The sequence below is a fragment of the Argentina silus genome, assembly GCF_951799395.1.
Source record: "Argentina silus genome assembly, chromosome: 16".
Classification (NCBI taxonomy): domain Eukaryota; kingdom Metazoa; phylum Chordata; class Actinopteri; order Argentiniformes; family Argentinidae; genus Argentina; species Argentina silus.
The window spans coordinates 8,744,176-8,758,063 of NC_139670.1; the positions used below are offsets into that span (position 1 = coordinate 8,744,176).

Here is a 13,888-nt window from a genome sequence, read left to right on the forward strand (position 1 = left end):
CACGTTTATAACTGTTGGAATAATTAATTGTTAATAGTGAGTTCATTATTTAGTAATGGCTTACCCATTTTCCCATTTCATAAACCCATAGGAATCTCTAATATTCTTGCTATTGCATCCCATCTTTTGCAATCCATTCTGTTTTGCTGAAACAAATACGTGGGTAACCAAATAACTCAGAAACACTTACATTTAGAAACAATTGATTTACTTCCCATGAGGAGGCAGTGTTGACCACTTTTTTTAAGAAGGCCTCTCAATCTCCAAATTCACCCACACGTCTCTCACATCTGAGTGCAAGAAGGACCTTGTAAACAAGGCCGTTTACTTTAATTACCATGCAGCCCAGTCAGTCTTTATTTACGTCTGTTGAACAGACACATTGTAGATTTAGCTTTAGATTGATGGTAATCGCAGATCCTATAATTTCCTTGAACTCAGCAATGATTTAAGTCTCTAATTGGAGGGAGGGTGTGTGTGACAGAAAGAATAATGTTGCTACTAAGCAAATATCAGATGCATATAGTTTCACATAATATAGAATAGACGCTAACATATTTCATAGATAGTTGTGTTCAAACAGTAAATATAACCCCCCCCCCCATACTGTATGGTATCCTCTCTGTCTCTTGCCAAGTCTCTGGGATGCTGCCTAGCTCAGCATTTTTCAAACTACACAACCAAGATGATTGCATTTCCAGCCACAGAGATGGATGAATAAACCACCAATCAGAGCACAGAAGAATGTCTTGCTAACTCTACATGTATATCAGAATATAGGAATCATAATAATAAAGAAAACAGTTCAGTATATGTGTGAAATAAAATTGTTAAAAGTTACAAGGAAACTCTTGAGAGGGATGTTAAAACCTTTCCCTAAAGGAGCTCTGTGTCCCCTCACAGATCTCCTCACAACCTGCACAAAGATTCTCTGTGGGATGCAGTTACACAGACAGACAGACAGACAGACAGAGACAGACAGAGACAGACAGAGACAGCACACTCCATCCTCTCTCATTATGAGTGTGTGTGGGGGGGGGGGGAGTAAAAGACTGGTCAGGGTGTCTGCCTGCTACAGTCCACAGCTGGAAGTGTCATTCGCTTCGGCGTCAAGCTCGCAAACACACTCCATCCCTCCTGCACAGGAAATTACATTTCCCACTCCTTGCCAAGCAGAGGAGTGTGTGTGTGTGTGTGTGTGTGTGTGTGTGTGTGTGTGTGTGTGCCAGGGGGGAGGGGCGAGGGTGGTTCTAAGCAGAAACAGAGCGACCCCTGTTTCATATTACACACAAAGGCAGAAAAAAGGGAAGAGGAATCCTGAGGCTCCTTTCCTAGGGAGACATTTAACTGGTTTTTATGGAGCCTGCTGGTCTGGAAAATGAAGATCTTTTCAGTGGTCATAGTTCTCCTGACTAAAACTTTAATTCGAGGTAAGCAACCTTATTTACATTTTTATCCAACTACATGACAAAGAAAATATCATTTCAAGGTTGTTTTTTTTTGTGATATGAAATTTGTCAATACCTTGTAGTGATGGATAGAGAAAGAGAAAAACAACTTCAGTAACTGTGTTAAACATTTTGGAAATACTTTTTTGTTGAAGGTTTTTAGTGTTAGTTAGTCTTAAAAAGAGTACTTTTTAGACAAACACAGTCCTAAATGAAATGCATTTGCCATAAAAGTCACAGTCTGAGTTGAAAAGATAAGGTGTTATGACAAGAAAATAGATTATCATAGTTTGCTATGATGAAAAAGAACTATGAACAAAACATTTTGTTCAAAACAAAACATTAATGATTTGAATTGAACATGATTAATGTTGGTTGCTTGCTCTTTACCCATTTACTGTGGTTTCTGTCTCTGTCATGAGATAAAGCTTCATACTCCAGCTGAATAAATAACATACCTTTAAGCCAAATCTGTCAAAATATCCATCAACTGTTTTCATCTTGAGTTTAATAGTTTACTTATTTATTTAGTGTGATGAATCAGTTTTGTGACAGAAATATGCTTAGTGGAAAGTTGGGATTATGAAATGTCTCTATTTTGAAAAAAACAGATGTTGTCATGCAACAAATTAGGCAACAAAGTTTGTTCCTTAATATTGCTCCCACTCAAAATTGACATACGCTCACACTTAACCCAAACACGACTGTCAGTTGGCTCATCAATGGCCATTAATACAGAAGCTTGCACTGTAATAATGGGAACTATAACAATGCTGAGGAAACTACAGTGCCAGTGTCCAGTAGGTCAACATGCTACCTGCAGCTCCTCCTAATGCTCTTAACACTCACGTGTTACTGTAAGTAACCTTGCCTAAAACCTGAACACTAGGTCTTTAGCTCGCAAAGCTAATGTGTAGGCTTTAGCTTAGCAGGGTACTGTAAGTTGGTGTTGTGGCGCACAAGAAACCCAGGCTTGAATCCTGTCGGTTATATAAACTCTTCATCTCTGCCTCTTGATGCTCCTATCTTCCAGATGTGTGCCAGGCCATCAACGTCACAGTCAGCCCCTCCCCCTTCACGGTGGCCCAGGAAGGTCAGAACGTCACCCTGACATGTCAGGTGTCCCAGAGGCGGAGGTCCAGCAGCCTGCCCGTGGTGCGCTGGACCTTCCTGCCCCAGGACGGCGAAGAGGAGCTGCTCATCGCCAGGGTCAACATGCGGAAGGCTCGGTTCTACGGGAACTATACCAAGAGCTTCCCCTGGCCTAAGATGAAGCTGACCGTGGTGAAGCAGGGGAAGATCTTCGAACTGCTCATCCTCAACGTCTCGGAGGGGGACCGAGGCCTCTACATGTGCCGGGTGCAGGAGTTCAAGAAGAACCAGAACAAATGGAAAGCCTCCACCAACAGCACAGCCACTACCGAGCTTAGAGGTAAGTTACTTCACAGTTAGTACTGTTGAGGTAGTACCATCATAAAAAATACTGTATAGTACTTGTAGCGTAGTAGTAGCATATTAGTAGCAGTCATAAAGATAGTGGTAGTAGTAATAGTAGCACTTGACATTAGTAATATCGTAAGAAATACTGAACAGTATTTGTAGTGTACACTCTTAGAAAAAAATGTTAGTACCAAAAAGGGTTCTTCATTTGTCCCTGTAGTTTAACCATTTTTGGGGCATGTAGAACCCTTTTGGGTTTCATGTTGAACCCTATCCACAGAGAGTTCTACATGGAACCCAAAAGGTTCTACATGGCACCAAAATGGGTTCTTCAAAGGGTTCCCCAACAGGGACAAATGAAGAACCCTTTTGGAAGCCTTTTTTCTAAGAGTGTAGTAGTAGCATAGTAGTAGTAGTAAAAAAAAATAGTGGTAGTAAAAATAGTAGTACTAAATAGTTATCTTAAGAATAGTGGTAGTAGATTTAGAAGCAGTTGACAGTAGTGTAGTACTGTAGTAACATAGTAGTGGTCATCTTAAGAATAGAGGTAGCAGTAATAGTAACAGTTGACAGTAGCAGTGGTCCAGCCCAGTAAAGTGACCACAACACCATGACCTAATTTCGGCTGCATCCACAGTACTTTACCCTGCAGGAGAGGGAGAGGGAGGAGTGCTGTTTTTCATTTTGGACAGTGTTTGTTTAGTTTCAACAACGATGAGGAAAAGGGAGTAGCAACATAGCAACAAGCTAAAGTTAATCATCAAGATAAAGAAAGGAGACAGGAGTTGCAGTACAGTACATAGCTTTCAAAAAGCTGGCACTCCAAGATAGAGCTTGTGTTCTCTTGAACTGACTTCATCATCTCTCCAGTTCTGACAGGAGTTGCATTCAAACACTCTTAGCATGCAGAGATCCAAGCATACATACATATCTAGGAACACACAGTAGCACATAGCAGATGAATTACTCCTTCACACAATACACCCCGACTGCACCAGTTTGAGCAATGTTGAGAGGTAACCACATTTTCCATGGAATCGTTCCTGCAGAATGCTATGACATTTGACTGTCTATGGCCAAGTCTCAGCTCAACCAGACAGAGTACTGTAGAAGGAACACCCGAAAGGAACACTGGCACCATCACCACCAAACAATATTGACTTTGGCTATGGCATGGAGTTTCCCTCCCTATGTACTGTAACACATACACACACACACACACACACACACACACACACACACACACACAAACACACTCAAGGGCTCAACAGTCATAGAACAAGAGATAGTTGTACCATGGGACAAGAGGTAGTTGATACCGAGGGTGGCCTAGACTAGACAACCGTGTAGACACCTGGTCACCTGATGTATAAACACTGCAGGAATTCCATAGGTTGCGCGTTACCCCTCTCTAAAGCTGCTTCACCTCAGCACTACTGTATTCACCTAGAGGTCACAGAGCTTGGAAGACAACCTGTGAACAGAGTGTGTTTGGCCCCTTTCTGACATAAACAAAGCATCCTTTTTAATGTTGAGATATTTGTTCGGCACGTGTGTGTGTGAGAGCTCACATGCATGCATGCGTGCGTGTGTGCGGGCTGGGAGCTGTAGCGGCTGTTTAAGAGGTACATCGCTGGCGAACGGATGTGGTCTGGGTTTTAAGTATAGCACCATGAGGGGTACTCTGGGACCTCCACGGTCAGGAGAATATAGGCAAATGTAAAAACAGAGCCCTTGGACTGAGACCACCCTCACTGTTTCTGGAGCTCACGTGGAGAAAGAGCGGGATAGATAAAGGGATAAATAGGAAGTAAAGAAAGATGTTTGGCAGCTTTCTGATGACTGCTATGGACCATTAGTGCATACTGGTATTCTGGTATGTGAATGCTCTGAATGAGTAATACACTGAAACGGTCTATTGATCGTGGAAAGACAGAGTTTATTATTCAGAGTACAAATCTGTCTATTTACAGTAATTGGTCTGTGTGAGGATGTACAAGACAGCTCAAACAGAAAGGGAGAATCCACTTGAATGGACTCATCTGTTCAAAAGCAGATGTGTTTGGATGTTTCCACTGAACTATACTGTATGATGCCATTCAAACTAGTTATAAATGGATGACATTTTCTAGACACTTTTGATTCAGTACATGCTGTGCTGTATATTCTGATTGTTATAGCACATACATACAACTACATTGGGAAATATAATTCAGGACAAAGCAGACTATTGTAGACCGTCTTCTCTACACTTTGAGCATGCTATACTGCATGCTTGATATCGGATGATCTCTTTACAATGATTCTTATAGCTACAGTATGAAGACAAGTCTCAGAGCCAGCTCTACCTCTAAAAAACATTCAACTCTGTGTTTTCAAACAGCTGAATGTAGGTCACATATGGTCAGGCAAGTGGTATTGGTTTAACATCCAGTCCTGAGAGACCTACTGCAGGGCTAGGCTAAGCTAACCCCAGAGTAAGCCTTCTGGATAGGCTAAAGTGGTAGACATCCAGACAGGCCTCCAAGCAGTCAGGCAGCAGCCCAGGAGCCTTAGTGGCTAGTAGCTAAGTATGGCTGTGAGTGGGAGAGGCTATCGCCTGCTGGCTAGCCTGGCTGTCGTCAGCTACTGGTGGTTTGGGGTATTTCAGGATGGCTTGGTGGGTGTTAGCTACCACGAGCTAGTGATTCAGGAAGAGGATCCTGGGGAGAGGATAACCTCAATGCTGTCATCTAACGCTGGCCCACCTACAATTAGCTTTATTTAAACTGTACACAGTGTGTAATCAGACGGCAAGGCAGCCATAGTGATGACTATGGACATTCCCTGTTTCCTCTTTCAGTGCATGTCCTTCCAGCTACCAAGGCCAAGGAGAGTCTGTGGAGCCTGTTTGAAGGTAAGACGAACGTGCCTCTCTGCTGCACTGTATTGACCTTGATATGAATAGCTCAACCACAGAAGAAATACCATAAATGGCTGAATTTATATGTTCTCTGGTAGAAGAAATATATTTTCAAGGATATTTCTGAATAAGTGACTAACAACTGAAATATGAGTCTTCAGGGCTGCATGCTTAATGACTTTGTGTGTGTGTGTGTGTGTGTGTGTGGGTGTGTGTGGGTGTGTGTGTGCGTGCGTGCGTATATGTGTGTGTGTGTTTCAGACGTGTACCTGTGTGCAGTGCTGATCTGCTCTGTCGGGCTCCTATGCATGTGTATGTTCACCGTGGTAGTGAGCTGCCAATACCTGCAGAGGAAGCGCAGATTAAAAGGTCTGCATCAACGGCACCAACACTCTTCCCTTCCATCCAATCAATAAACACTAAAATCCTTCATCTGGGTTACATTAAGACAGAGTGTAAGCCAATACACTGTGACATGTGGACCTAATTACCCATTTAGATTCTGTGTAACATGACAGCTTTGATTTACATTTGCACATGTTTGACAGCTTTGTTTAGCATTTACTTATGTTTTCTCATTGCCTCACCAGACAACTACCATTTGGTCAAGAGCCCTCAGAACAGGTAGGCATCATTCATTACCCAACTGAGAGAGAATGTGACTTATATGTAGCTAGTATGGATACCATGGCTGTGATTGTATTCATTGATCTGCATAACTCTGTTGTAAACATGTCTGACTCCAGCTCAGGGGAGACAGTCACCAGTTTAGTCAGTGTCTCTCCTGCACTGCCCAAGAAGGAGAGGAGGTACAAGAAGAAAAGGAGCAAAGAGCTGTCAGATCTCCCACCAGAGATACCAGCTAAAGGTAAACAGATTCTCCCTGCAACAACAAGACACCCACAACAGAAGTAGTATGTACAGTATATTCCAAATAGCCAAACGTACTGTAGATGTTTCTCCTCTATCTTCAGACCCACAGTTAGAGTAGGGAATGCAGTTAATGTGACCTCCGTAGGGAAATGGGGGTAATGAACACTGTGTTTGATTCTTGATGCTGGAAATGTTGTGAATTATGGAAGAAGGAGGACCTTTCCTTGTCAGTACCACAGTATCCTTTGGGTCCATATATGGATCTACTGTATGTGCTGGGATATATGATCTGATAAAAGAGCAAAATGTGTATCAAATGTAATATTACCACAGTATATTACCAGAAAAAAGTAAACCGTTTATCTGATGAAGGTACAGACAGACCTTGGCGATAATGAGCAGATTTGTTACAAATCAATAAGGCTGATGCTTGGCAGAGTGTGTAACAAGAGGTCTGAATGCCTGTGTGTGCCATTGTGCGTTCGACTCTGCTTTGAAGTGTGTTTCAAAGTCATCACTAATCAATGACAGGACAGACATGTAAACATTGTGGATGCAGACAATTGTGGGTTCGGGGGAACATATTTCCTGTTACACAGACATTTGTTTAACTTCACTTCCCCGCATCCAATGATAATGAATGTTGCTTTGTTTCACAGCACCCATTGCAGACAAAATCCGAAAGCCTAAACTTTTAAAGGCGCAGCCGAGAAAAGTGGTTTTGGTAAGTGTCCTGGGGTACCCTCTAATACTTCCATACATTTTAAACCACAGGTATTCGGGAAATCTAAGGCAATAATAATAGTTTTTCTGCCTTCCTGTCTGTTACACTGTTATCTAAGGCTTATACTGCAATACCAAATTACACTAGAGTCAAACTTGGCTATCTCTAGAGTTACTAAAGTTACTAAGTCTAAATCTCAACATGTCATGTCTTTTCTGTGTCTCGTTGTCCTCCTGCAGCCAAAGATTGCAGAGGAGAGCCTGACGTATGCAGAGTTGGAGCTGGTCAAGCCTCTGCCAGACAACAAAGCAGCCTGCACAGGCACTGTGTACGCCCAGATCTACTTTGAGGAGAGGCAAGTGTGATGAAGAACACACCACTATCGACTGTGCTTATGTATGAAATTGTCTATTTATGTTCTGTACTATTGTTGTATTTTGTATTTCAGTGTCAATGGTTGATAAGTGGTTATGACAAATTAAGCCAAGATGCAATGAAATCAAGTGTGTTTCCTATACTGAAGTGTTGAATTGTACATATGACTTTGTATTCTTCTCTTTTTAACATTCACCCCGATGTCTTGCCCCCGACGTCTGTGTGATGTCTGGCATGTTTGTCGGCCATGTAATTACTGCAGCTGCAAAGGTTGATATTAAGGCAACAATTAGCCAGCTAGCCAGCCACCCTCAGGAGATCTTTCTGTTATCACGCCTTCGCTTTCATTTGGTGCCAACATCAACAGGCTCTCGGCTACACACTGTATTCAGAGCAGTAGTTGGTTGTGACGGGGCAGTTACTGTCGCAAGAGTAAAGGACTGTTTTGGATCGACTTGTTTAGCAAAAGTGCATCTCACCTTATTATTATTACATACTGTAGCACATAATATCTTCGTCACAGACAAGGTCATTTTGTAGTTTTAACTTGTGATAAGGACTACACCAACAACCAATGCCAGTATCAGTGTCCGTCAAGTTCTCACAGCTGAGATATCGACTCCTGTTTTTTTTTTTTTTTTTAAGTGTGTGGAAAAATGCTTAGTCCTTTGTATTCAGTTTAATGACCCCTTGGATTTAACCATGGAAAAGCAAAGCAAAACACCAGGATTTCTCTCTCTCTCCCAGAGAGCTTGAAATGCCAGACACACAGGCACCATAACCATCCCCTCCCCCATCTCTCTCTATCATATGTGAAAATCTATGGATTGATAGCCTCATGAGACGGGCTCTGCACATTGAGATGAGTTCATAAAAGACTCCTTACACATACAGCACCATTCACCACAATTAACTATGTCTACATTGAAACAGTAACTCGAACCAAATGTTCTGGGGGTGAGAGAAATGTCTTTAACTTCTTAAACTGTGAAAATTAAAGTCTCCTCCAGACCACATTGTGCTTTATGGGAGGCCACTGCACGGACCACTAACCAGAACCATCTGTGACCAGTGAACTCTGCACTTTCCTCTGCACTTTTCCCTGTCGTTTCACCCAGAGAGAGCCGTCTACCATACTCATCAACATTCCACTCTTTTCTCTTTGGAGTTCTCCAATTGTTTGTTTTTGTATATTTGAACCGACATATGTGTGTACAGTATGCATCAATGCCATGTGTGCTCTGTAAACATAAAGCGGATATATTTGGTCAGTTTGGTTAATACGCTGTGTGCTTTCTTCCTTTGTTTTGGTTTATTTGTGCAAAACACACGCAGATTTAATGTTGACATCTATAAGTACAGTACAGTACCGATACAGAAGCTATCAGTAAAAAGCAAGTTGATGGGGAGGATAATAATAATGTTGATGATATGTAGATATGTAAGGATTCTCACTAAGGAAGAGCAGAAGGGAAGCAGATAGTACAGATGTTATGGTTGTGTTTAACAGAGGGATATGGAGGGTGGGGTAGGTGTACAGATAGTACAGATGTTATGGTTGTGTTTAACAGAGGGATATGGAGGGTGGGGTAGGTGGGGTAGGTGTACCGTAGTCTGGTGGTGGAAGCTGCTCCTGTGGTAATGGGACTGTAATGAGAGAGGAGGAGGGAGAGAGGGAGGGGAGAAAAGGAGAGAGAGAGAGGGGGGGGGGGTAGTTTGACAGGTCTAGACAGGTCTCCAGAGCAACTCTAAATAGATCAAAACAAAAGCAACAACAGTCTGCAACCACTCATAATAAAAACGTCAAGGTCATCCAAAAAAGGAAAACAAAACATATTGTTCTTTGAGCTCCAAGAGCGCAGCGTGTCACGGCGGTGGTCAGTTCTCCAGACATTACAAACCTCTGAATTGCAGTGCACATATAAACAAAGTATATGTCTAAAGTGTATATCCTGTGTGGTTAGATACAAAGGTACCGGCAGTTCTCAAAGCGCCAGCCTGAGATGTCGGAATGAGTCAAAATAAGCAAAGCCAGGGAGTAATAGAACCCTGTCGCGTTTCAGTGACGAGTACTCTCCGGCTCTGGTCAACTGTCATTGTGTTCAAAGAGTGTTTTGGCCATTGGCTGAGGCTCACACGCCAACTGTTTGAACAGCCCCCAGTAATCTGTGAGCCGTTTCACCGGGTCACTTATTAGCACTGTCATCAGATACTATGATCTATTTCATACACAGTCTTGTTCCACTTCAGTCCAACCAGAACTAATGCAAACAGTCTGCTGCTGTCAGTCTGGGACTCCCTCTGGTCCAAGGTTGATGATATCACTGCACAGACACAACATGAATGGAACAACCAAATGTTATTTCATTTTTTTATTACTAAATATTTACAGTAGCCCTATATGTTTTGTCTATATCTAAGATTTTCTTCTCTTTTTTTCCATAAGCCCAATATCAAACAAACAATGATATCATTAGATGACTCACATTGTATAAGTAATTTAGTTTAGTTTCATTTAGTTATGGATCCCCATTAGCTCTTGCTACTGCAGCAGCTACTCTTCCTGGAACAGTTATAGACAAGTTATAGACAAGTTATAGACAAGAACAACACAAAGACAATAAAAAGAAGGGTTTAGAGCAAATCTATTTACATCATTCATTTCCAATACAGCAAAAGTGGAATTTATCTATGTTCCCAACTAGCATAATACTTGATGCCCAGTCAAGTGCCTTTGACGTACCAAATAAACCTTTAATAAATAAATCTTTGAAGTTCTTGCAATCAAGCTAAGACTGTATGACTGAGTTGTCGAGTGAACAAAAACCACAAGCATGCAGGAATTTGATAAACAACACAACATAGTTTTGCCCCCTCGTGCCAGTTTTCCAAAACATGTCCAAGAGGCTATAACTCATCTCTTAAAAAAAACATTGTTGTATCCTTGACATGAATTACAAAAACAAAACAAAACAGTTCCTCTGTTTTTTTCCACAGAGTTTGCATGAGTTGCCAAGAAAAGAAACAGAACTGTATGTAAATCCTCTGTGAGGAGCGGTAGATAATTAGTGACTCGGAGGGGCATTACATATTTAATAGATAATGACACCTCTGTACCTGCTGCCCAGTTGGGCAGTATCACAACAACACAGGAAGGAAACAGAGCCTGTAACAGACACTGTCAGCGAGTGCCCAGGGAGACAGGGGGGAGGAAGACTGGACCCAACCAACGGACATCCCGCTGGCGCTGACAAGCTAGTGACAACTGAGGCTGCTGCAGACGTGTTCAGCCATCAAGCCTTAGAGCCCCAACATAAACTCTACTCAACAGTATCATATCTACATGCATTTACAAACAATTATATCATTAGATGTCTCACATTGTATAAGTAATTTAGTTTAGTTTAACTTAGTTTATGAGGATTCCCATTAGCTGTTGCTACTGCAGCAGCTACTCTTCCTGGAACAGTTATAGACAAACGCCATAAATGTAAAATATCTCAATGGAGTATGATGTCGTACTAGAATACATTAGCATTAAGCTGAATGAGGGGTTTAGTCCAACAGTGACTGTAAAGTGTGCATGTTTGTTCTCAGCGTCCTGGTACTGCGACCGTTACAGGGGGGATTATCACCCCTCCTCCCAGCAGAGCTCTCTTTACAGAGGAAGGATGACAGACTGAACACAGGTGAACAAGAGGCCCTTGTGATGTCATCTAGGGACCAGAAACAGGATACAGCTGACTGGTTGAACAGTCTGTAGATGGTTAGATGTAGGCCGATCTGTGAGCCAAATGAACGCAATGCTTTGAAAACGCTCTTTCCCTCTCTCTCTGTGGGCTCGAACTAAATAGAGACTGTTGCAACCTCCCATTTCACAGGCCCTCTTTCTTCCTCCCTCTCTCTCTCACAGACACAGAGACTCACACACAGACACAGACTCACACACAGACACAGACATAGACACACACACACACACACACACACACACACACACACACAGATAATCGTGTGTAATCTATCCCCCCTATTCACAGGTCCCGTAGTGTGTCTCACTCAATTAGGTCGCTGTGTCTCTTTCCTCATCATGACCTGCATACTGTATGATCTAACCTGTAATCCAGTCACTTCAGGGAATTGGTTCTGCCTAATTGGTCATACAGTCACTACACTGCATCCTTATATTTAATAAAAACTGATTATAATGTCTCTAAAATAACAAATACATTTGTTATTTTAGAGACATTATAATGATAGCTCACTGCAGCCACAGCAAAATGTAATGATTTCAAAGCACAATTTCCAAACTTACAAGCACAAGTATTTTCAAGGATCAGAGAATTTGATGAATAACCTAATCTTCATTACATGTTTTCACTTTCTTTACTGCTACACTGTATTTCCCCATCATACATAATGGAGTCAAATGGCGTATGAACAAAAAAGTTATCTTTGGAAAACACTTTATCTCAACAGTTGATGATTTTATACAGGACGGTGACCTGCCATGTAAAAGCCATTATGATCATTTCAGAATTAGAATTGATTCATACTAATTCTATTGTGATCCCAGCCATAAGCTTTAATAGTGAGTGACATCATAACTACATGTTCCATTCTTTGTAGCAACATGTCAAATTAGAATCTTGAGATGCCTGGTTGAGGACCGGGCAGATTTTGAGTCAAGGTAAAGATAATTCCACTTCCATAATCTACTAACATAGTGCCATCTATTGGTGCTGGATGGTACTGACTGGCTGTGTGTATGTGTGTGTAAGTGAAATGCATATCTAGTTAAAAATATCCTTGTCAGGCTGAGTAATGCTGTGAATGTGTGTAACATATCCTATGTACTGTAACCGGTGTCAGATTTAATAAAGCTAGCACCCCAAGGCTGAAATGTGGGTCAGACTATATGCTATTTACAAACACAGGAAGGGAAAAAAGTTAATATATGTGGCCTAATTTTTTTATCTGGCTTAATTTTGTTAAAATAACTTTACTCCATGTTTAATAGGTAGCAAATCATGCTGGATATTGCTCCATTAGGAGGGCATGAATATGGATGGAAACAGTTTTCAGAACTGTTATGGCATACTGTAGCATGGCAAGCTTATAGTGTTTTGTTTAGGCTACTTGTTAAGAGCATCTATTGTATGGCAAATGTACAGTCTACACTGAGACTACAAGAACAAAAGCACTATTCCTCCTACAGGCCTCAGATCTAGCAATAATCTACAGGGACAACACATTTCAGTTGCTTGGTAACAAAGAAAAACAAGACAGCGCAGGCCTCACAGTGTCAGCTGAAAGGCTGAAGAAAACATCATCAAACAAGAGCCCTGTCTCCACTTAAAAAGTCGTATCTCCACTCCCTGGTTTTTATTTACATGGCCTCTTAGTTGGTCTTATGTATAATTCACAGCTAAAGGAGATGGAAAGATTGACAAAGACGGACACATCCTGGGAGTGCATTCCTGTGTCTTAGCCGTGGAGATTGCACCCTCTCTGGCTCAGCACTGGTCTAGGGGGAACTAGCCAACTCCAATGCTGGTAAGAAACAAAATATGTCTTCTACAGTCAGTTTTTGCCTACTAAAAGGTCACTAAGATATAAATGATCTCTTGAATTTTATGAAGTAATGTGAGAGAATGGATGAACAACTTCTAATCTGCTTCTGTAATAGAATTTGTATTCTATAGACTATGAACTACATAGGCAAAGTACTATACACCCTAACCTCATAATATATTCATTGTGGGACGTGAGTTGTATTTAATCAACTAAGGTGTATATTCATTCTCTACTATGGTGTCGTAACAGTCGGCTGTGTCAAGTCCTTTGCTGACTAGAGTGATGAGCTTAGTGACAATGAGAAACGCATTTTGCGATTGTAACAACAATGTACAAGGAAAACAGAGCTTATAAGTTCTATTACATTCTACTGTATTAGGGACTGCATTGTTGTACATATGTTTTTCACGTGTAAATACCCTCATAGCAGTGTTACAATTTGTGAAATAGCAGGTACATGGAACAGGTTAAAGCTTAACTAGAATAACTGATCTGTTTGAACTCTGTGAACTCATAACAAGTTCCACCTCCTGTATTTGTTGCTCCAGCACC

General features: G+C 41.5%; 1 protein-coding gene across 1 annotated transcript; it reads left to right on the plus strand.

Annotated features, from left to right (window-relative positions):
• Window positions 1-1,317: 1,317 nt before the first annotated feature.
• Window positions 1,318-9,045, plus strand: vstm4b (V-set and transmembrane domain containing 4b). Its single transcript, XM_083687211.1, has 8 exons — window positions 1,318-1,430; window positions 2,482-2,880; window positions 5,731-5,784; window positions 6,052-6,159; window positions 6,381-6,414; window positions 6,537-6,658; window positions 7,323-7,387; window positions 7,627-9,045. The coding sequence occupies exons 1-8, from the start codon at window positions 1,379-1,381 to the stop codon at window positions 7,750-7,752; spliced, it is 960 nt and encodes a 319-aa protein (XP_083543337.1). The 5' UTR covers window positions 1,318-1,378; the 3' UTR covers window positions 7,753-9,045.
• The last annotated feature ends 4,843 nt before the right edge of the window (window positions 9,046-13,888 follow it).

What these genes read in the sequence shown, in the direction of transcription:
- vstm4b (XM_083687211.1), top strand. Translation starts at nt 1,379, where the DNA reads ATGAAGATCTTTTCAGTGGTCATAGTTCTCCTGACTAAAACTTTAATT. An exon ending in GACTAAAACTTTAATTCGAG is followed by an intron (nt 1,431 to 2,481) that starts GTAAGCAACCTT and finishes CCTATCTTCCAG; the next exon opens with ATGTGTGCCAGGCCATCAAC. An exon ending in GTCAAGAGCCCTCAGAACAG is followed by an intron (nt 6,415 to 6,536) that starts GTAGGCATCATT and finishes GTCTGACTCCAG; the next exon opens with CTCAGGGGAGACAGTCACCA.